General features: G+C 37.9%; 1 protein-coding gene across 1 annotated transcript in view; it reads left to right on the top strand.

Annotated features, from left to right (window-relative positions):
- PRUNE2 (prune homolog 2 with BCH domain) overlaps positions 1–24,070 on the top strand; it is a 236,748-nt gene that overhangs the window by 131,152 nt on the left and 81,526 nt on the right. Inside the window, exons 6-8 of the mRNA XM_044677989.1 lie at positions 7,036–7,194; positions 8,548–14,938; positions 15,520–16,330. Of these exons, the coding sequence (XP_044533924.1) occupies positions 7,036–7,194; positions 8,548–14,938; positions 15,520–16,330 (7,361 nt within the window). The remainder of the gene's footprint in view (positions 1–7,035; positions 7,195–8,547; positions 14,939–15,519; positions 16,331–24,070) is intronic.

Raw genomic sequence — 24,070 nt, 5'->3', positions numbered from 1 at the left:
CTGGAAATAATAAATGAACAAAAATGGAACAGATATGCCAATGTTTCATGGAGATATATATTTTATCAACAATGTTTTTAATATTAGGCAAAAATATTTAAAATACTATGGTTACTAGATCATGTCTGTAGTAAAAGTCTACCAAAGGTTACAAAGTCTTCCATATACTAATCTCATTTATCTTCACATACAAATCTTTGAAGTAGGAATGAGTTGGTATTTCTCCCCACCCTTTTATGGAATTGGGAAGATGAGTAATATAATATTCAAAACTTGCTTAAGGACACCTAAAGAATAAGTAAGAGTTTGAGCTTTTTTTTTTCATAATGTGCTTGCATTCTTCTGAGGTGACAGTGAGAGAGATTAACCCCTTGACTCTCCTCCTTTCCTCTTGGAATATGTTTATATATTATTTTAGCAACTTCACTTGGCAGAGGTCCATATTGTTGACCTCAGTTCGGTAGCAGGCATGCCAGGCACTTTGATTTATACCAGTGGTTCCCAAACTTTTTTGGCTTACCGCCCCCTTTCCAGAAAAAAATATTACTTAGCGCCCCCCGTCACATACTATCATCCCCCCCTTACAGTTATTCACTGCCCCCAAATGCACCTGTGGCCATCACTGCTTCCCTGGATCGCAGCAACACCCACCAGGGGGCAGTGGTGCCTACTTTGGGAATCATTGATTTATACCCATATCAATGCTCTATTGGTAGCTCTTCTCCACTGCTATAAGACCCATCTTTAGGAGTCCTTAGGAAATACAAGAAGATAACATGGGAAAACTCTGGCACCTTGTTTTATGGGTTCTAGCAGAGAACTTATAATATAGTGCTAAAACTTCTTGAATAAATAAAATTAGCACAGCCAAGATTTGATCCCAGGGTCTCTGGCTCCAAATTCTGTACTATTTTTCAATTTCCATTTTACAGTTGAAGAATTAAGGCATGAAAAAGTTCCACAGCTTTCTTGGATACACAACGCTAAGCGGTGAAATAATAAGTACTTTAATTCTAATTTTCTGACTGCAAATCCAAGACCTTTTTCAACATATCATACATCTCCTCTTTCTTTTTTGACTGGAAAGTCACAAAGTTCTTTTCCTCAGTGATATTCTTCATTCAATAAGGAAGCCCAAAAGGAAGGAGTAAACATCTTAAAACAAAATTAACGAATACTTGGTTCTTTCCTGAGTTGTAAAGCTCACTAAGTGTTGGAAGCTAAGAGCATTGCTCCTTCTTCCTAACCATGGGGCATCTCTGCCAACAGATGACTAAGTTCAATGTTTAGCAAAGAGCCATTTGCTATGTTCCATGCAGCATTTGAGAGAATGAATCTGTACTTTAAATGCAGAAGGAGAGGGGGAGATGGAAAGGGAAAACAGACACCCACATGCAAACCACTACCACACCAACCTTTCTACTTTCTAAACATTTGACAAATGAAGTATTTTTTTACAATTCTAACTTAAGGGGGGGAAACACATTTTTGGACACATTTGAGCAGATTAATAAATAGTATTTGTATACATGTAACTAAAACAGTAATTTATCAGGTAGAAGGCAGATGGGGAGACTAAAATGCCAACCTGAATATACAGTTGTGTTGCAGTGATGATGAACTGCTGTTTATTCAGGGACAGCCTAGCTTGGCATAAACAGAAGCACCATCCTAGCACATGACTCTGCTTTGCTAGAAGACAATAATAAATTATCTGCTATGCAAACAGCGCCAGCATAAAGGAAGAGCAAACATGAGAGGCTGGCCATGTTCCTCAAGACTCTTGCTTGTTCTCAGGTTTGCCTGAAGTGCAAATATAAATCTCGACATTTTCTTAGGGCCAGAAAGAATACCACATGATTTGGACAATTCTCTTTGGGGAGAGAGAGCACATTAGTTTTCTGGCCAATTTAATTTGTTATTATTTTCTGATTCAGGTAATGAGTTTTCTTGCTCAATACTGTGTGATTTATAGAAAGAGGGAGATTGCAAGTATTCTATTGAATACTGTGGTGGCTACTATCATACAGGGTAAATGCTAGAGCAATTGTGGCAAACTCAAGTAGAAACAGATTTCTGCAGGTCACATTTTGACTTGGAAAGCACAAATTAACATGATCTATGTTGTATTGTAGTTTTATTAATTTTGTTAAACATTCTCCATTACATTTTAATCTGCTTTGTACTGTGGACTGAGAATTTGACACCTCTGCTCTAGAGAACAAGTTCAGTCAACATCACAGAGAAAAATTGAGGGAATATAAAATACTGAATATAGTAGTACATAAATATCATACAGGGTTACCATGAACACATTCCAAAGTAGATACCAACTGGTCTTCTGATAGTTTTGTAGATTAACAAAATTAGAAAAACCAGGCTTCTAGTAATGGTGATTTCCCTCATTATTGGCTTTGTGCTTGCCAGCAACAGCTTCCCTTTCTAGCTTTATAGCAGGGTTCTCTATATAGTTGTCATTTTCAGTAGTGTCTGACTCTTTGTAATCCTATTTGGGGTTTTCTTAGCAGAGATATTGGAATGGTTAGCTATTTCCTTCTCCAGCTTGTTTTATAGATTAGGAAACTGAGGCAAACAGGGTTAAGTGACTTGCCCAGGGTCACATAATTAGTCTCTGAGAGCAGATTTGAAAGACTCATCATGAAGATGAGTCTTCTTGATTCCAAGTCCAGTGCTCTAGTTACTGTATCACTTAGTTTCCCTCTGCACCCAGTAGGTGTTTAATAACTGTTTTTTTTAAACCCTTGTACTTCGGTGTATTGTCTCATAGGTGGAAGATTGGTAAGGGTGGGCAATGGGGGTCAAGTGACTTGCCCAGGGTCACACAGCTGGGAAGTGGCTGAGGCCGGGTTTGAACCTAGGACCTCCTGTCTCTAGGCCTGACTCTCACTCCACTGAGCTACCCAGCTGCCCCTTTAATAACTGTTTTTTGAACAAATGAATATTTAATTTCCTAGTCTGCTATGTCATTATAAAGGTTCTTATTGCAACAGATCTGTGATCTCATCAATTTGAGTACTCCAACCCTTTGTGGACAACTTTGGTACTTGTCTTCCCACAAATCCTCCACTGGAAAAGGGGGAGGTGCGACCTAATAGTATGCTGGGAGTCTTTCTAGATCTATTGACATTTTATGGATGCCAGTGAAACATAGAGACTAGCTATGGATTATCCCCTTCTTCCTTTAAGTGATATGCCCATCCTTTTTATGTCTTAACATTTCCCTGATTATATTATAACACTTCTTTTGCAGGACTCCTCTTTTGTAATTTGTTGTAGCCTGCTCGTTTTTACCATGTCCAGGGCAGGGTATATAGTTGGGTATAATATAGAAAACTCATTCATGAGTACAAATAAGATAGATAGATAGATAGATAGATAGATAGATAGATAGATAGATAGATAGATAGATAGATAGATAGATAAAGAGGGTAGAGATAGAGACAAGAGACAGAGCTAGAAATACAGAAATATAACTGCTGCTACTTTTATAGCTACATAGCTATCAATATAGACATATAGATTTAGGTTCAAAGATAGAGATATATAGATGTAGGGATAAATTTAGAAAATATTCAGATAAAGTTAGATATTGATAAAGATACACATATAACTAGAAAGATACTGAAATAGATGGATTCAGGTACAGATATGATTAGATATAGATATAGATCTTGGAAAGACACTGAAAAAGGATAGTGAACCAGGTCTAGAATTGAATACAAATAGAGTAGGCTAAATTGCTTTGGGAAATTACACAATTCTTTCAATGACCCTATGTTGCTCTCTGAAGCAAAGGCCCATCTTTTTAAATACATTATTTTTCTGGTGACATTGTATGACTGTAAGCTATGGAATACCACTAAGTGTTACTAAAGAAGTGAAATTGAAGATTATCAAGAGGATGATAGAAAGGTGCAGGTGACTAGACTGTAGTACATAAATATTCTTAATCCAGGAAAATCTCTCTGAATATTTTATCCACTATTTTAAACAAAATGCTTCACAATTCATTTAGCATCATTGTGTAAGCAACAAGAAACAAAGTGTAACCTATGCTCCATGTAGTTCTAGATTCACACAAGTTACTGTGGAGTAATTCTTTCCTTGGCGTGAGTCACCTTCCAAACTCATCTGAGGATTTCTAAAATTATCTGAATTAATTTCCCCTTATTAGTAGAAGAGAATAAGAGAATGCATTTAAAAGATAAACATTTAATCAAGACTCAAAAGAGCAAAAGACCAGAAGAAGGATTTCACCCATATTTCTTAGTGGTTATAATATAATTTTCCAAAATACCCCAGAACATTGGGGACAGGAGAAAAATTACCCTCAAAACTCATGTTCAAGTGTATGGAAAGATATGAAATATTATTTGACATGACCAGACAAGGGTTGGCTTGTTCTAAACACCCAGAGCCTAGACATTCCCTAGAAGTCTCATCACCTCTCCAAAATCCACATGTGTTCCCTACTTGCTTCTTGGAGCCTCTGGATATGCCAGGACTCCTGGAGTCTTGAAAGGTCCCTGTGTAGGTACTAATTCTCTATATTATATCAGTAAGAATCTGTTTCCTGACATTTCAGGTGTTTTAGGTACTTATGGATTCCTATAAAAAAAGCATTTTACTTTTGGGGAAGAGAAAAATTTGTCATTGCCTATGAAAATCTTCAAATCAGTCATAACCATCTAAAATTAGTTCTGACTGGTTCAATCAAAATATTGCTGCCCTAATTATAATGTTTTTACTTACTCTGTAGCAATAAATATGATATTGTTTCCTCCTGAAATATCAGCTTCTATTTGGCAGGACCATATCTCTTTTTAGAATTCTCTTTAACATGTGGCTTAGCATTGGTATTATTTAATAACAATAATTGTAAAAAACCATTAGCTTCCTTTTAACACTCACATATTCAGCACTCTCTCTGTCTCTTTATCTATCTCTCTTTGTCTCTTTGTTTCTGGCTCTCTCTACCAGGCACCCAGCAAAGGTCTGGGGAAACAAAAAAAAAATACAAAAATCTCCCTTTTCCTCTTATCAAAAAAGTCACATTCTGATACTGGCTATAGAACAATAGCTATATGAATATAACATATATTATATATACATATATAGTTTAAATTTAAATATAAGCTTATAGCTATTTAAGCTTTAATACCTTGCCACTGCACCAAGATTTTGGGGACATATTGCATAGTGTAACTGGAATGTAATCTCAGAGGGAAGATTCTAGCAATGGAGATGACCAGGAAAGATTTCCTGGAGAAGGTGAGATTTTGGCTAAGACTTGAAGAAAGCCAGAAATTAGAGAAGAGAAGGTAGAGCTTTGTGGGCACTGGGGACAGCCAGCAAAAAGGCTCAGAATCAAGAGTATTTTATGAGAGGTATAGCAAGTAGAACAGTATTACTAGATCCCAGATTACATGGAAAGAAGTAAAGTATAATACAAATGCAAAGGTAGGAAGAGACAAGGTGAAGGGACACAGAATTTTATATTTGATAGCAGAAGTGATGGGGAGACACTGGTATACATTGAGTAGAGGGTGTGATATACACATATCTTCACTTTGGGAAAATCACTTTGGCAGCTGAGAGAAGGATGTTTTGGAGTTGGGAAGGACTTGAAAGATAGTAACGGGCTTTGGCGAAATAATCTAGATATCAGCTAATGAGGACTTGCATTAGAGTGGTGGGTGTATAAACGGAAAGAAGGGAAAATATAAGAGAGAGATTGTGAAGATAAAAATGATCAGATGAACAATCGATTGGATATGTGGGGTGAACACAAGCAAGGAGATAAGAATGTCAATGAGGCTGTAAGCTTAGGTGCCTAAGAGGATGGTGGTGCTCTTGATAATAATATGGAAGTTGGGAAGTGGGGAGAGTGTGTATGGGAGGGAAAGATTTTGTCCATGGTGGGTTTAAGATGTCTATAGGAAATTCAACCAAAGAAGACCAAAAGGCTTCTGGTGATGTGGGAATAGAGCTCAGGAGAAAGGTTCAGGCTGGATATACAAATTTATAAATCACATGCATAGCAACAATAATCTGAATAAAGATGATCTGAGAACTTTTCTACTGTCAAAGTCTAGTGGATCCCCTTATAAGAGAGCCCTATTCCATAGGAACTGCCTGGACCCAAACCCAAACGAGCCAACTCCATTACACAAATAGATGTTAGCATCGTCAATTGCACTAATAAATATTTGTTGAACTGAATTGACAATAACAGGTTAGCATTCTAACATTCTAGGAAGATTACTGTGACTCAGAAATGGAAGTTATTTTGTTAAAATGAGTAGTGGATTAAAGGATAACTGAGCATTTTCCTATTTTGTCTGTGGAGTTCAAATGAGTTCAAATTAGTTTTAACAGGTCCCTTATTGGTCCCTATGATAGTAAAATCTTTTAAACTATGGTATGCACAATATGAAATTCAACATTAACCTCTGTCCTTGTTGCATTAGAGCTAAGTTGTCAGACACGATCACCAGCACTAGGGTTTCATTGAATCCGGCATAAACAGAATGAATTGCCATTCTGTGCAACCAGAATAGTTTCCTTTTTCCCATTCACTGACTGCAAATTCATTCTCTCCTTCAGTGTTTGGACAGCCATTTCCACTTTGCGTCCCGTATGTGCTTATGGAATTCCTTTAAACTCCACACACTCTGTTTTTGCAGATGTCTCCTCTGGGCATCTTATGTAAGAAATATAGCTTTTCCTGAGTGGCTCCATCTTTTACTAGCTGCTCTTAATTGTGTAGGAAAGAATTGTTTCTTTTATTGTAAAAGTGATTCCCAACACTGACTTAATAGTATTGCTTTTATCTTAATGAATGGTATAAACTTCTCAAAAAATTATCAAAAGAAAATAACTTTAAATACACTCATTTTGATTATTTATTCTTCATCATATGATACTTTTTAGAATTAGACCATTTGTGTGTGAATATATGTGTGTTATATCATTAAGAATTCCTATGATAACCTACTTTTTTTTCAATTCTAGGACTGCATGTTTCATAAAAACATGGCTACTGACCTGAAGATTTTCACAGAGAAGTATGGCTTTGATGTACTTATCCTTTTGGCCAGTTACTTATCAGATGAACAACAGACAAGACGACAGATAGCTGTATATTCAGAGAATGTGGAGCTGTGCAATCAAGTGAGCAACCCACTCAAATAGTTTTATTGCTTTCAACATGTAAATTGGAGAGAGCACTGGATTAGAAGGCCAAGTTCTTGTGTTCAAATCCTGTCTCTGCTACTTATTACCTACATGATGATGGGAAAATTGTATTTCCTCTCTCCAGGTTCCTCACCTATAAAATAAGGTGTGCCTAGATGATCTCTAAAATATGTTCCAGCTCTAAATTAATGATCTATAGAACACTGGGATAAATTATTTATGTGGAAGATCAGCTTTTAAGAATTTAAGTAGAAAAGGCTAGCTATAGAATAGGTTTCAGAATATGTCAGGCTAAAAACAAGTCTTTGAATGTGTCATCATAAACCTTAAATACCAGTTTCCTCAGAGAGCCCAGGGCTTCCTCCCCCAAATAAGGGCCGATTGGAAATGATTATGATTTTCACATACTTCCCAAGTGGAATTTGCCATAGGAAGAAGAAACCAGATTCTCTCCTTTACTCCAATGTTACTTGTGGGCTGAACTGTTAGTCAACCTAAAGATATCCAGTGATTCTTGTAAATTGTTATATTATAATTCTCCATATCCTAATAATAATATATGGTCATGCAGGAAGGCTCTAGAGTGGTCCTTATTCTTCCCTCCCATTCCCAGAGGTCACAGGTAGCAGTCTGAAGTTACGATTACTCTGCTACTGTTCTGTTTATATTAGATTGTCAGCAAATGCTACCAAATCCTCAGGATATTACTTAGTGTTTTCCTTGCCATTTTATAACCATCCTTATCATTTCCATACCAAAATATCCTTCTGTGTTCACCACTTCCCTATATGTGTCATTATATCCCATTTAGAAAGAATTATTCTTGAAGGCAGGAACTATCTTTGCTCTTATGCCACTATTTAGCACAGTTGTTGGCAAAGAGTAAGTATTTAATAAATGTTAAATGTAAATACTTAATAAATGTTTTTTCATTCATTCATTGTATATAGCTTGAGCTTGGAAGGAGGAGTATATGGCATATGGGGATAAAGTAAGACATTTAGAACTCAGGTGTTTCCAAATAGGACAGTGCCTCCTCAAATACTCCAGAATGGTCCACTGGAGATATTACAATCCTTTCCCAAGGAAATCCTTCTACCCCTATGGTTTTATTTTTGTTTTGTGCAAATTTAATTCTTGTGTGTAGCCATTTGGAGGCAGATGAGCTGTGTTTCACTGAAATAAAGGCCTTGGTTTTTAAGTTACTTTGTTTTACATATTATCTTGATCCTAAGTAGGTAAGAGGTTTAGATATTTAGATATGAGTTCTCTGCAAAGATGCCTGAGGTAATGGCCATGTTCATTTGAAATGCTGTGCTTTCCTGACAGATCTGCTGTGAACTGGAAGAGTGTCAGAATCCTTGTCTGGAGCTGGAACCCTTTGATTGTGGCTGTGATGAGATCCTTGTATATCAGCAAGAGGATCCTTTGGTAACTTCTGATCAGATGGTTCTCCTGGTTAAGGAAGTCATTAACAGGAGGTGTTCAGAAATGGTCTCCAATAGCCGGACATCCTCCACGGAAGCCGTGGCTGGAAGTGCACCACTTTCTCAGGGGTCTTCTGGCATCATGGAGTTATATGGTTCTGATGTAGAACCACAACCCAGTTCTGTGAATTTCATAGAAAACCCTCAGGACCTCAATGGCTCCATCCCAGCTCAGGTGGATGTCAATGTAGACCTTGTGAGTCCTGATAGTGGGTTGGCAACTATTCGGAGCAGCCGGTCTTCCAAGGAGAGCTCAGTTTTCTTAAGTGATGACAGTCCAGTTGGTGAAGGTACTGGATCTCATCATAGCCTCCTCCCAGGATTTGATTCCTATAGTCCCATCCCAGAAGGGGCAATAGCTGAAGAACATAAACCACAGTCTGGAGAGGATGGGGAACATTTCGATCTTTTCAACTTTGACCCAGCACCCAATGTTTCTGTGCAATCCCAGTCATCTTCCCGTTCGGCTGACTATTCCCCAGCAGATGACTTCTTTCCCAACAGTGATTCATCAGAAGGACAGCCACCCACAGTGCCAAAAGGACTTGATGAGATGAATCTATTAGGGAGTGACATGTCTAATTATTCAGCAGGTTTACTGATGGCAGTAGCTGAAAAAGATAACCTTCTGGAATTTGATGGGGAATTTGCCCAGAGGCAGGAAAGCCCCGGGGACCTCTCAGAAAGAACTTTGAGTCTTAATGATTTTGTAGGAGAAGACTCTCCTCCCTCTGAGCGCCTAAAAAATGTTGGGACAAGAGTCCCACCAACCCCAATGAATAGCTTTGTGGAAAGTTCTCCCTTGACAGAGGACCCAACCTTGCTCTTCCCAGAAGACATGCTGCAAAAAATCAATGACTTAGATCGTACGGGATCTACTCAAACCCGTATGAGGTGCAGCAGCTGGTGGGGTGGTTTAGAAATGGACTCTAAAAATCCTGCCCTACTGAATGCTGATGCATGGAGTTCCAGTGAACAGGAGTCTGTCTTCCAGAGCCCTGAATCCTGGAAAGATCATAAGGCAAGTCTCATTGATAGGAGAGCTTCAGATTCTGTATATCAGCAAAAGCAGCCAAGACATGGTGGATACTCAAAACTGGGTCCTTGGGAGACCCAACTTGAACAACACATCATGGATAACACTGACACCCACCAACAAAGTGAAGACAATCCAGAACACCAGAAACTGCCTCCTGAGACATCCCATGCTTCCCCTCAAGGGACATGCCACTTGATAAAAGACTTTGTTACTATGTGGGAGTCCAGCTCACCTTCTGCAATGGAAAGAGATCCATGGGAAAATCCTGCAGGTGATGGTGATAGACTGGTGGATTCAGAGCCCTTCCCTGCCTGGACTAAATTTAATAAAGAAGATAACACCAATACTCTGGAAAAAGCCTGGAATGTGCCTCAGTTGGACAGAAATCTGACTCCCCAAATGGATCATAATGAGTGGGCTATGGAAAAGAGAGAACTTCCTTTTTCTGCAGAAGTTCCATTGGAGAGTTCATCAAAAACTCCAAATAATCAAGTGACTTCAGAAGCTTGGGATGAGAGCAAGGGTGACACCAACAATGTCCATATTGAGTCTGAGAATCCCAGTCTTGATTCTGACATTATTTGGAATAATTCTAAGCTGATTAGGGAAAATCAGGATAGGTTCAATGGTTCTGACATCAGGGGAAAATCATTTGAAAAGGTTAACACCTGGAACTTGTATGAAGCAAATGATAAGGAAGGAGCTCCAGCTCCCTGGGAAGATTCCTTTTTATCATATAGGTGCTCAGACTTTAGCGCATCCAATGTAGGGGAAGATTTGGTTGCTTCTGAATTAGATACCAACTACTCTACTTCAGATTCCTACATATCACCTACCTTTGTAGGGGAGGAAAAAGAAACTGAGGACAAAACTTTTTATCGTGATATTAACATAGCTTCTGAAGAGACCTCACTGAATAAGTCAAATGATGTTGAAAATCTTCCTCAGCCAATGGAGCTGCCATCATACAGAAATCGAATTAGTTCAGGTCCTGAGACCCTAGAGATGTGGACAACACATACACCAAATGATAGCCAGATTGTGACAGTCAGTTCAGAAACTAATGTCCCTTCAAATTCACATAAAGATTTGCACAACCTAGAGTATCCAGATACTAAGAATTTCTTGACTGAGGATGATGCTGGGGAAAGTAGCCAATCTAGTTATGATGATCCTAGAATGATGCAGATGTATAACGAAACAAATCGGCAACTAACCCTCATGCATAGTGGCACAGATCCTGAGCAGGCAGCTCCTGAGAACATCGACTTGTGGAATAGAGTCATTCTTGAGGACACACAGTCAACAGCAACTATTTCCGATCTGGATAATGATTTAGACTGGGATGACTGTAGTGGAGGAATGGAGACTTCCAGAGAAGGTCAAGCTCAAGGATACATGCATGAGAGTACAGAACCAGAAACTCGATTTTTAGTGAAACAGCTAGAACCATGGAGTGTTGAGAGTCAGGAGGATAATCAGGTAGGATGGGAGCACCATATGCCCTACAACGCCTCTGAGAAAAGCAAAGATGCCACCTTCAATGAATTCAATTCATTAGATGAGAAAAGTGGACAACAAATCTTTAGCAATATTTGGGATACAGTCATGAAAGATGACAATATGTCATCTTTAATACTGCCTGACTCATCACCCATTGTAGATTCAGATGAAAACAAATCACCTTGGGAGACTCTGAGCTCATCAGAAAAAGTTAAAGACAGCAACATCTCAGATAACCTAGAAATCTTAGAAAATGAGCAGGAAGAAGCTTTTACTCCTGTCATCCCTCTGGCTGATTCTGTCAACCAGGAAATACAAGAAAGTCCTTCAGGGGGCAATGGAGGATACTTTGCAACAAGGTCTGAGAGCAAAAAACAGATCGAGCATTCAGATATCTTAAAGGATCAGAGTTATAACCAGAGTGAAGAAGAAAAGAATGTACAAGAAAATATCAGTAAGGAATATTTAATTGAAGAGGATATAAGAAGTTCTGAGGTAGAGAGTACTTCAGGAAGTTCAGGAAAAGAGGAATGTGACCAAGAACTGTTTTCTCCTGTTGCATTTGAAAATCAAGGGACTCATGATGACTCTGTTAAAAGTAGCTCTCCTTCAGTTGCATCGAGTCCTCACATCAATGAATTCCCAGAGGAGCTGGTGGAATTCCAGGACAATACCACTAACCAAGGGACTAGTGGTGCTCAAGCAAGAGCTTCCACAAATAACCTGAAGACAAGCAATGCCTATGAAAAGCATTTCATGGATCAGGAAAATCCAGTTGATACTGCTAATATTTTATCAATTCAGAATGAATCTGTAAAAGAGCATGGATTATCTGAAATGAACCTTGAGGAAAATGAGACATATAAAATTTTGGGACTGAAGGCTATGCCCACAGAGAAAATAGACAAGGTGTCTCTTAAAAGTCCTCAGAGTCTTGATATTTGGAATGCATGTGTTAGTGGAGATTCTCAAGCCAATGGAACAAGTCTTGAATTAAATGAAGACCATGAAATGAAAAATATTAGACATCATCTTCCTATAGAAGATTTTCAAACAGGAAATGGCGAGGATGATATTATGTCCAGTGAATATACACACTCAAGTGCATCAAGCCCTGATCTAAGTGATCCATCTGCTGCTATGTCCAGCTTGGGTGATATGAAGCCTATGGACTATCAGAGAAAGAATCAAGATGACTGGAGTGCAGAGAATAATGAAAACTCTGAACTTGTTTCCATTGGTGTCCAGCCAGAAATGGTGCCTCAAATGGGAGACATACAAGGGAAAATGATGGATGAAATTCAAGAGGCTGTTGAACACAAAGTTCCTAAAAGTTTAGATATCTGGAATGCCCAAGTGGATGATGATGACTCTCTTTCTTCTTTATCAAGCCCAGATGGAGGCAATACTTCTCAAAATTCAGGGTCTCCGGAAAGAAGTTCAGAAGGTAATCAATACCCCAAAAATGAGCATGAAATTCCTGAAACAGCACTCAATAATGATGTTAAGTCCATTATAACAAGCTCAGGAACTAATAGCAGCCCTAATGGGGAAGATAAACTGGAGAAAGAAGTTCATTTGATGGCTTCCCAAGCAGATTTGCAGAAGGATTCTAGGATATGGAATATATTTAATCAAAAAAATGTATGTTTGACCATAGCAGATCATGAAAGTCAGGAATTTTCTGAAGAAAAAGATTCCTGGAAAATAACTAAAGGTGAGAGTCAAGGAAGCCCATTTAATGAAGACCAAAGCAGTCCTGATCATTGGAATTTCTCACCTCTGAATAAAACTGAGGAACAAGCATCTGAATTTAGTGAGGAGGCAAAATATTCTCCAGAGACATTGAAGACTGAAGATGTAACAACAGAGGCATCATTACAAAAGTCTCTCAAAAATGAGTCAGAAGTAAAGCATAAGTCCAAAGAGGAAAGTCTTGGATTTTCAGCTGAGGGAGATGATTGGTGGGATACTTTGCCCCCAATAAAGAGTCCTAAGGAAATGAAACACTCTGATTCACATGGTGTTTTGAAAGAGACCTCTTTTGTAAGCCAAAAGGTAGATCCATGGAATGTACTCATTCAGGGTGATTTTGAATCCAAGGAAATACATCATGTTAATCCTTTCACAGATGAAAACCAGTCACCCTTTCAACATAATAATGAGAAAATGGATCAACCACTTTGGAACATTCAACCAACACAAATAGTCTCAGATACTATACAGATGGAGCAGTCTGAGGAATTTGAGTCAAGTCGAGAAGAAAGGGATTTAAAAGAACAACTCTTCATATCAACTGCTGCTACTGAGTCTGTGCCTAAAAGCCATAACCAAGAACTATATCAAGACAGTGTTTTCCCTGCTCTGGATCAGCCAGACTCAGAATTTCCTCATGCAAATGATTCCATTGATATCAGCCCTTCCTCTCAAATGACAATAGAGTCCAACTCTGAATGGAATAGTTCTCTACCTGCTGAGATCTCTCCAGGTACATTTGTCCCAGATATTTTGCATGACAATTTCCAGGATGGTAGGCAAATTATCTCAGCTATGCCTGATCTCTGGACTGATACTGAACAGCCCTTTGCCCTGAAAGCTGATGGTGAAAATCCAGATATTTTGAGTCACTGTGACCAGGACAGCAACTCTCAGTCTTCTACCAGTCCTGATGTGTGTCATGAATATGAAATGAAGGAAGAAACTGGGCAGCATCTTGCCCAAGCTTCAGCCAGCCCTAGAGGGGAAGCTTGTGAGTTTTACCTCACTGAATTAGAGGGAAATGAAGAAGCCAATATGGTTACTGGACAGAAACTTGCCATTCATGATGTGGGAATGCATTCTGAAAAACAATTTTCCTTGAATCCAAATAATGAACAAGTAAATGTTGACAAATTAGATCTTTCATTCTCTCCCAGAACTTCCTCTAAGCCTTCTGTACTGGCTAACAATGGTAACAATGGTGCAAACATAGGAGAATTCAAAAATGAAACAACCCTAGAAATAGCATCAGTTTTGAGACCATCGGAAATGGAGAGTTTGACTGTTGAAAACACAGGCGCCTATGCTACCATGATTGCCCAGACACCAGCTACTATAGAGGTGAACAGTTCTTGCTTATCAGGTGATATCTTTCCTGAAAACAAAAAAGATACAAGTGCCCTGATTAACACTGAAAATTCTTTAACTGATGAAGAGCCAGAAGCCAATACTGGGACCCTAACAGGCTCAGGCCCTTTTTATGATAGAAATGAGGCTATTGTAGGACACAGTTTCAGTGATGTGATGAACACTTCCAATGGAACAATGAGGGGAATGGAAGAATCACCATCAGAAGAGTATAACCCTGAAAATTATACAGGAAGACCAACTATTTCTCCCTCAGCAGCCACTTGGAGAGATTTTGAAGATGGCGCAATGGCTACCAATTCTGATGAAGGAGCAATAAAAGAACCTGAACACTTCCACTATGGTGGTGAACCTCTTCTGGAGGAGCCTTCCACCAAACATCCACTTATGCCATATACTCCTCCCTTTGATTTGTCATTTCTCACAGAGGTACCCCAAAGCTCCATGAAGGAGAAGGAAGTGCTCTCAGATGAGGAACAATCTTCTGATAGTGAAATGGAAGAACTAATGTTCCCCACATTGCTGTCCAGAAAAGCTACCACGAGTCACTCAGAGGAAAGAGACGGTAAGGCCAGGCACCAGTTACTTGAATTATATATAGAGGAAGATCCGGAGCCAGCATCCTTGCCATTAGAATCTGGTTCCAATCTTGGGTCAGCTCGTAATTCTGATTCACCAGCAGGTGGAGACATGAGGCCACCTAATGGTAAGACATGTTGCCTTAACTAACAAAACATGGCTTTCTTTGAATGATTTAAGAGACTGCATGTATGAGATTCATTTCCCCCCTGTAAGTTTGCAAAAGCTTGGAGATGAGAAATGAGTATCATATGTAGGAAAGAGAGGAATGATTTAACAGGAAGAGAGAGTGCCATGGGGTACTAACTAAGCTTGAAATGCATGTCGGATAAAAAAAAAATTCGTCCTTGCAGTCTTGTCAAAGAAGTCCTCTCTGTAATTTAAATTGCTTGTAATGCTTGACCCCAATAACATACATAGAAAGTAACAAAATCAGTCACTGTGAATTTTTTAAGGGTTTTAGAAAATATTTTTCATTTTGAAATATAAAAGAAAGTTACATAATGCATCTAACCAAGATGTCTTTGCCCTTTTCCCCTACTCCCTTCTCTCTTTATTCACACATAGATGTTAAACCAAATCCATTAGATTTTGAAGTGGAATTTGATTCTAGCAAGGATCATGAGCTAAGAACAGGAAAGAAAGTAGACACACGTATGGAGATGAATGAGGACCAGAGTGCACTACAGATGGATTATATTCTTGTTGACCATGAAGAAAACTTCTCTGAGAGGAAGGTTCCCCTTGAACCAAAGGAAAGTAAATCTGAATTACAAGAAGTCAATGTCAAGCCAAAGCAAATGGAGCTTCCAGGAGAGCTTTCAGCAGCCTCTCAGGATATATCTCAGGCAGTTGCAATAAATGAAAGGAAAGGCCAGTCTGCAAAAGGACCTTTAATAGAGAATGTTTCTTACATTGTGCCTCCAAAGCTGGAAGATGAAAGGATATCTCTAGAAAGCCCTAGGCAAGATCCCGAGTGGATGGTCTTGGGCAGAAGTGAGGTTTACAGTTCGTCACCTGAACAGAATTCCAGCCAGCCAGAAACAGGGAACTTGGGGTCTGGACATTCCATCATGGCTGAAGATCAGAGACTCAGAGAAGCTGAACAGATTGAGGTCTGTGCAGAGACAAAGAAAAAAAATCCTTATGAATCTTTGAGACAGGAGAAATCCCCTCAGGGCAAACTGGCAAGGAAAAATAAGGATAAGAGCACAAACGAGACGGATTCAGATGCCCTTTTGCTAAAGGTGGTTGCCCATGAAAACGAATGGGAAATGCTGTCACCCCAGCTTTCTGAAGGTAGCAGTGCCCCAGAAAAGGAAATGGAGGAGGAAACAGAGTTTCTTGACTCTGAACCAAGAGAACTGAGTCCAAGAAGGTAAGAGAAAAAAAATCTATATCCTCTTCTCCCACTCTACTCACTACCACACTTCTCACTCATCAGAAATTTATCTTTAACATTTTAACAACCTGAGGATGTACTGATTTTTTTTAAGGTGTATTAACTTAATAGTTATTTGTTTTGCAAAATTTTAAAATATACTCTCAATAAGAAAATTTGTGGTTACTTAAAAAAGAAGCAGTAATAGCCATACTACTTGTTCGCTAATAATTAATAATAATGATTAAAATATTAATTAATAATAATATGTTTAGTAAACCTAATTGTTAATAATGTTTGTTTAATGTTCATAATTAATAATAGTTAGCATTTATATAGTACCAACTCCTATGTGCCAGGCACTATGCCAAGCACTTCATAAATATTATCTCATTTGATTCTCACAACAACTTTGGGAGGTAGGTGACATTAGTATGCTGATTTTACAGTTGAGGAAACTGTGACAAACAAGTTCGGTGACTTGTGCAACTTACTAAGTATCTGGGGCCAGATTTTAACTTGAGATTCCTCACTCCAGGTCCGGTGGCTCTGTCTACTGCCCTACCAACAAGTAATGCCAGACTCACTTTATTTCCATTTCTATGGTTATTAGACTGAAAAGAAGGAATGCCATAGAAACAGTATTCCTAGATTTCAGCAAGATTTCAGACATGGTATTTCTTGATCTATTTGAAGACAAGATGGAGAGACATAAAACTGGACAATAAGGCAGCTGGGTGATTTTGGAATTAACTGACTCAAGTCAAAGAAGGATGATTTGGGGATTAGTGTCAAACAGGAAGGAGGTTTCTACTGGAGCGTCTTGAGGATACGTCCTTGGCTTTGTTCTAGTCAACATTTCTCTCAATGAATTGCATAAACTCATAGCAAATGGATTTTTCATGCTTATAGAGGAAGTGAGGTAGCCTAGTGGATAAAACACTGCTTGGGGTCAGATGCTGCCTCAGACACTTAGTAGAGTCATTTAACCCTCTCAGGCTCAATTCCACTATAAAATAGAAAAATTGTGGGGGGCAGCTGGGTGGCTCAGTGGATTAAGAGCCAGGCCTAGAGATGGAAGGTCCTAGGTTCAAATTTGACCGAGATGTGTGACCGTAGGCGATTCAAGAACCATCATACAGTATTGATTCTAAGATGGAAGGTAAGGGTTTTTTAAAATAAATAAATATAATAAATATTTACAAATTAATAAACATGATAAATACTTATAAATGAATAATTTAAAAATAATAAAAATAAAATAGAGAAAATAATTGCACCTGCCTCACAGTGGTACAAGAACAAACAAGGTACAACATGAAAACTGCAAAATTTAAAGTACAATTTACATTAATTATTATTATTCTCAAATTTATAGATGACTTGCAAGATGTATGACTCTGGGTTGGTCATATAACTCTGGTTCAGTTTCCTCATTTGTAAAATGAGCTGGAGAATAAAATGACAAGCCACTCCAGTATCTTTGCCAAGAGAACAGGGAACGGTGTCACGAAGAGTTGGGCATGCCTGAAATGACTGAACCACATTCTCAAATTTATAAATGACATGAATTTGGGAGAGACGGAGTCAGGATCCAAAATTATTTCAATAGGTTAGAATAATTGGTTGACTCTCTTAGGCATGTTAACTCAAGACATGCTTACTAAAGCTCCATTCATCCTGATACATATGCTCAGAAATATGCACTAAGCTGTAGTTTGAACAGACAAACCCATTCCCCCTACATCCTCCTCATAACTAAACTCATTACTCTCAAATCTGCTCCCTGAAACACTTCTACTCCCTCAGGGTCATTTAGCCCATGAATAGCACTATCCAGGGGAAATTCTCTAGTTCTGGGAGAATAGGAAGCCTGTCCCTAAGCTGCACATTTGACTGGGTCCTCAGTTAGCAATTTCCCAACAGCCTGTGGGCTGTCCCAAAGTAGTCTAGGCAAAACTTGCCCATTCTTCTTACTATAACATTCTGTGATGGGCAAATGATTTTAAAAATTGGTAACTCCTTATATTTTTGTCTAGGAAATCACATATCTTCACTATTTCTCAGGAAACTTTTCTGATTAATTTAAATGTTGAATTTTTAAAAAGGAATAGGAGCATTCTTCTTTTCCAGCCAAATTCTCTCTCAGTGCTTAAATCACTCCTTGGTGTTAAAGTACCACCCTAAGTGTACTAACTATGAATGTAGAGAATAGTCTGAATAGATTTAAAATGTGGAATGAGCAAATTCCTCTCCTGGGAGGGAGAGCATTCTTTCCTCATTTGGGAGGGACCTGGCTTAACCACTGAGGGGAAGAAAAGTCAAAACTTCATGTACTGAAGCTCAGAAATCTGCCTTAATGAGTTAAGAGTACAGCCCTTACATGCTCACCAACATGTTAGTGTCTTCTCATATCCAAGCATTTTCTTTATTATCCCAATCTTTTTTGCCTCCTGTCTAGCTATTCTGTTCCATGGAGATCCTCTGCCTCTCCCTGACTTCAGAGGTAGCAGCAGATGGAGCCCAGCAGTCGCTGGCAGGGTTACACCCTCTTTCTTGGAAACAAGGCAGTTTTTAGTTGAATGGGCAATTGTTTAAGCTCCTGTTCACATGGGCACATGCTCCTGAAATCGAACAGATGACACCAGTAAAAATGGCACTGACACTTTAATTGTTAATCCATTTTTTTTCTTTTGTTTAAAAGTGTCCATACCCAGATATTGCCATTAGGAAACTTTAAGAGGAATGGAACAAAACTCTTATGTCAGGCAGAAAAGTCTTAAAGTGCATGCTTAATCAGCTCAACACACATTTACCAAGTTCCTCCAGAGTGAAGAATTGTGTGGTGGAGGATATTAAAATTTATAAGACAGGATTCCTGCCCTCAAGGAGCTTACCATCTGATTCAAGAAAAGAGAAGGGATGCACAGGGTCGTCTATGGATGAGTACCCAAAAAGTGGTACAGATAATAAGTGCTCTAAGAATTAAAAAGGGGGAAAGATTACAATGAACCAAAGTAGTCAGGAAGGCTTTACAAAGGAGATGGGATTGAAGGGCATCTGGAAAGATGGGGAGCATTTGGAATGGCAGAGAAGACAGAGACTTCTGAGCAAGGATACAATATGAGCAAGAGCATATGGAGAGATAAGTAATTCGTATAACATATGTAAGCATATGCAACAAAATCTGAGAATCTGAAATTCGAAATCAAATCTTCCAAAAGAATATTTTGGAAAGCAACAATCCAGATTTTTCAAATTTTTATCTTAGAAGACATTTCCTCTCCTATTTTATATCACCTTTCTCTCAGTTGTAATCTGTTGTCCCAATGGAACATGTATTACTATAAAAATCTGAAAGTTTCCTCCCCTACCCTAAACAAGCATGGTAGATCTCAGTACATGCAAATAAGGAGAGATACAGAGACAGAAGGACAGAGACAGAGACAGAGACAGAGAAAGGTAGAAGCCTTTGCTTTTCCCACTAGATCATATAAAAAGTGAAAATAATTGACCAATTTTTCATTTCTTGAAATGAGAGATTTGTTTAAAAAGAAGAGAGAGAGAAAAAATCACCTTTAAAAAAAGGAAAATGAGAATAAAGTGGGTTAGGTGCTATGTTACTTAAAGGTTTTTAAATTATCATTTGAATGATAAAAAGTCTGAAAACAAACACACACACACATATATATATATATTTTTTTCATATATATATATGTATATATATATTAGGGTCCATAGTGCTGAGGGGATAGAACAGATAAGGACCAGAGGATTCAAATGAAAGCACTGTGCTCAAAATACATGTAGAAGGAACATGTTTTGTTTTTCTTCTTGCTGAATTATGTAGTAAGAGAGAAAGAGTTATCTTGTGACTTTATAAAGCTCCTATTCTGTGATCTGTTGGGAAAATGCTCATTGTAAAGTATTTAGAATTAAGCTGACCCTTACATTTTTTATCTCTTTCTGTATCCTATTTCATGATTAAGTAAGGTAAAAAAAATTTAAATGACCTTGAGGCTCAATGAATTTTACTGCTGCTATGTTTCCAGCATTCAACTAGAGAAAGATGTTATTCTAGACCTTCCTGTCTACCCAGATCTTTGTGCATTCTTTCTTTTTACATTAATCATTCTTGGCTTATTTTCACATATGACAGGTCTTACAAAAAGTCCTTTTCTTTTCTGTGAATGACACATATAATATGCCATTAGTTCTTCCTGCATTTTTCATGAGGCCCTCTAAATTTCAAGCTTATCACTCCTCAAAACTTGTAGAGACGTCATTTATGGTCATGTTTCAAGAGTCATTATGCTGATGCTCTCTACTCTGGGGATTGCATAAATCCATATACTTTCTTTTATACTTCTCCTTTACTTAAAAGATGGGAAACTATGGAGAAAAATCCTCCCATATGAACATTCAATATAATTTTTTAAATTCACTTTCCATTTAATTCAATATATACAAATATAAGCAAAAATACAGTCTCTACATTTGAGGAACTTACATTCTAATAGGAGATGACAATAAAAGGATGCTGAAAAGGGATGAGGAAAAGGTATCTAGAAGTTATGGCAGAGAAAAAAGTCCAGAGACTCAGGAGCAGAGACTAGAACAGGGGTCTGCAACCTTTCTGGCTGTAAGAGCCATAAACGCCACATTTTTAAAAATGTAATTTTGTGAGAGCCGTACAGTGCTCACAGTGCACTCCTGTAACAGTGCCTGAAAAAAATTTGACTTTATGGCTCCTGCAGAAAGAGCCATACGTTGCCGACCCCTGGACTAGAGGAATGGAATGAATGTGGCTGGCCTGGACTCTTTCCTTAAAAATGGAGAGGAACTGATCAATTAGAAGGGGCTACAGGAGTAGAATGATCTTCCAGGGTTAGAAAACCACAGAGAGGAACTATATAAGGACTGACAACATGACTAATATAGATAGAGAAAAGACTGAAAGTCCTTAAGTACTTATTTGGGGTTTTTTTTTTGAGTATTCGGGAATGTAGTAGCAGGGCATCTTTGGTGAAGTCTTGAGTGATGTTTTATATCAGACTAAAACTTTACAATCATATATTTGACTACAAGGTAGAGAGAACAAAAGGTCAGAGAATCATGGATCTGAAGTTAAATGAGATCTAGGTTAAAAAAAGTACAGATGGATTATAGTTTGCACATTGGAGGGGGTATAAACTGCCTGAAGAGAACACTGATCTGTGGAAATGAAATAATAAAATGAAGCAGCCTTGGAGAGATGCATCCAAAAGGCGATGCAGCTCAGTTGCCATGTAAAAGGAACTTGTTTCCATCATGTTCTTTTATGTTTAAGCTTCAAACTAAGGGCATTTTTTTCTAAAACATATAATTGGCAAAGATGAATTATTTCATTTTATATAGCATCATTTTTAGAAAAGGAAGTGGGAGCAATTGAATGGACCTTTCAGTTGGCCAGGTTTCCATTGGATAGATCAATTGAAGAAGAGTAGAAAATTAATTTGCCAAGCTCACTTTAGGCAAGTATTCTATGATACAGTAACATACACCATTAGTTGACTACAGTATTTTGGAGTGCTCACTTTGGAGCTTCATAGAGCTGCCGCTTCAGTTCAGCACCCCACCAAGTCACCTCATAAGACTGTTCTCTTGCAGAAGCATAGGCTATCCCTATGGTAATCTATGGTTACAAAATGATACTTTCCTGACATCCTTATCTTTGAACAAAATCATTAGATGAGATAACAAGATTATTAAATAGAGAGGCACGATGGTATAATGAATAGAGAGCCAGCCTTGAACTCCAGAAGAGCACACATCCTGGAGTGTGAATCCTGGACAAAGTCACTTATCCTCTCTGTGTCCTCTGCATTGGAGAGATATCAATCTGCTTTGGTAGAGGATGTTTCCTTGACTTAAATGAAATTTGTTTAGCAGTCCCACAAGCATTTCAAATCTTCTTTACCTTTGAGGAGAGTATAAAGAGGTGGGTTAAAGTTTTATCTTTTAAGTATTTGTTAATATATGCTTTTTGGTCTTTTTTGTGTTTATAGTATTTCTCTAGTGATGAAGAAAATAAATAACTATCCTATTCCTAACATCTATTGCTTTGTACCTTAAATGAATCCTGCTATCTATTATAGAGATCATCTAAAAATGATTCATATGTAAACTTTGTTTAGAAGGTTTTCCCCAGATTCTGAGGTGGAGGCACATTAAATTTAACAGATAAACAACACACACACACAGAAACACACACACACACACACACACACACACACACACACACACACACACAAAATTGCCTCTCTTTGGTTTCAGGATCTCTTTAGGACTCAATTGAGTTAAGAGCTTCCTACCTTCCCTTGGTGAAAAGATCATCTTTCTTTACCCCCAGAATGCATGTGACACTAAGAACCCATGATTCTAATTGTATGTGCCCCAACACTGACTTTCTAATGCCAGGCAGTTTCAGTCTTCCATTAGATGCTGCCTTTATATAGGTAATAAATTAATTTTGCTTGCTTCTCTCAAAATTTTTGTAAGACTTAATGAATATGTGATTTTATCAGTGTTGGCCTTCTTTCCATTAATGAAGACCCCAACCCATCAATGCCTCCTCATCACCTTTTCCCATATACTACCATTTATTTAGTGTGAAAGTAAACCAAATTTACTAGAGGCCTTCCATTTCATCTTTTTTCACATTTCATGGGTATCAGTGAAGAACTCATCTGCCTTCTTTCCTGATCCTATATCTCTTGGATGATATAATTTATATACATCTAACCAATTCTAGATTTGGAAATTAGAGGCCTCAACACTTCATCCATTATGAATAGCCATTTAAAATATATTATGACGGTCTCAGGAAAAAAACAAACAAAATAATTGAAGCTGAAAATGTAGAATGTCTTTGAGATGTGATCTTGGCAGAAGTTTGTAATCTTTGAATCCTTTTTTTTTATCAAGTTTATTTTTTAAACTTATTCTAGTGTGAAATAAATTTAAAATACTACAATTTCAGGAAATGATTATATCTCCAGCCAAAATATATTTTTGGAGATTTGAAAAAAGTTAACAATAAAATGAAAGAAGTCTTCAAATTATTAATAATAAAAAATGAAAAGTAAAACAACTCTGAGGTTTTATTTCACATCCAACAAAATGTGAACATATGACAAAAGATGAGAATTGTCAATATTGGAGAGGCTAGAGAAAAAAGGCATACTAATGTATTATTGGTGGAATGGTGAATTGGTACAAATGTGCAAAGCGATTAGGAGTTATTTTTAAAAATATAATGAAAATATCCATACCCTTTAACCTTGAAATTGCATTTATAGATATAAACCCCAAAGAGATCAATAACAAAAATAAAAGCCATCTGTACACCAAAATATTTCTAGTAGGACTATTTGTTGTAGGAAAGAACCTGGAGGCAGCTAGGTAGTTCAGTGGATTGAGAGCCAGACCTAGAGATGGGAGGTCCTAGGTTCAAATCTGGCCTCAGATACTTCCTAGCTGTGTGACCCTGGACAAGTCACTTAACCCCCATTGCCTAATCCTTACCTCTTTTCTGTCTTGGAACCAATACACAGAAATGACTCCAAGATGGAAGGTAAGGGTTTTAGAAAGAAAGAAAGAAGGAAAAGAAAGAAAGAAAGAAAGAAAGAAAGAAAGAAAGAAAGAAAGAAAGAAAGAAAGAAAGAAAGAAAGAAAGAAAGAAAGAAAGAAAGAAAG

Source organism: Gracilinanus agilis, chromosome 1, assembly GCF_016433145.1.
Source record: "Gracilinanus agilis isolate LMUSP501 chromosome 1, AgileGrace, whole genome shotgun sequence".
Classification (NCBI taxonomy): Eukaryota; Metazoa; Chordata; class Mammalia; order Didelphimorphia; family Didelphidae; genus Gracilinanus; species Gracilinanus agilis.
The sequence above is the reverse complement of the archived record's forward strand: the minus strand, read 5'-3'. Positions and strand labels throughout refer to the sequence as shown.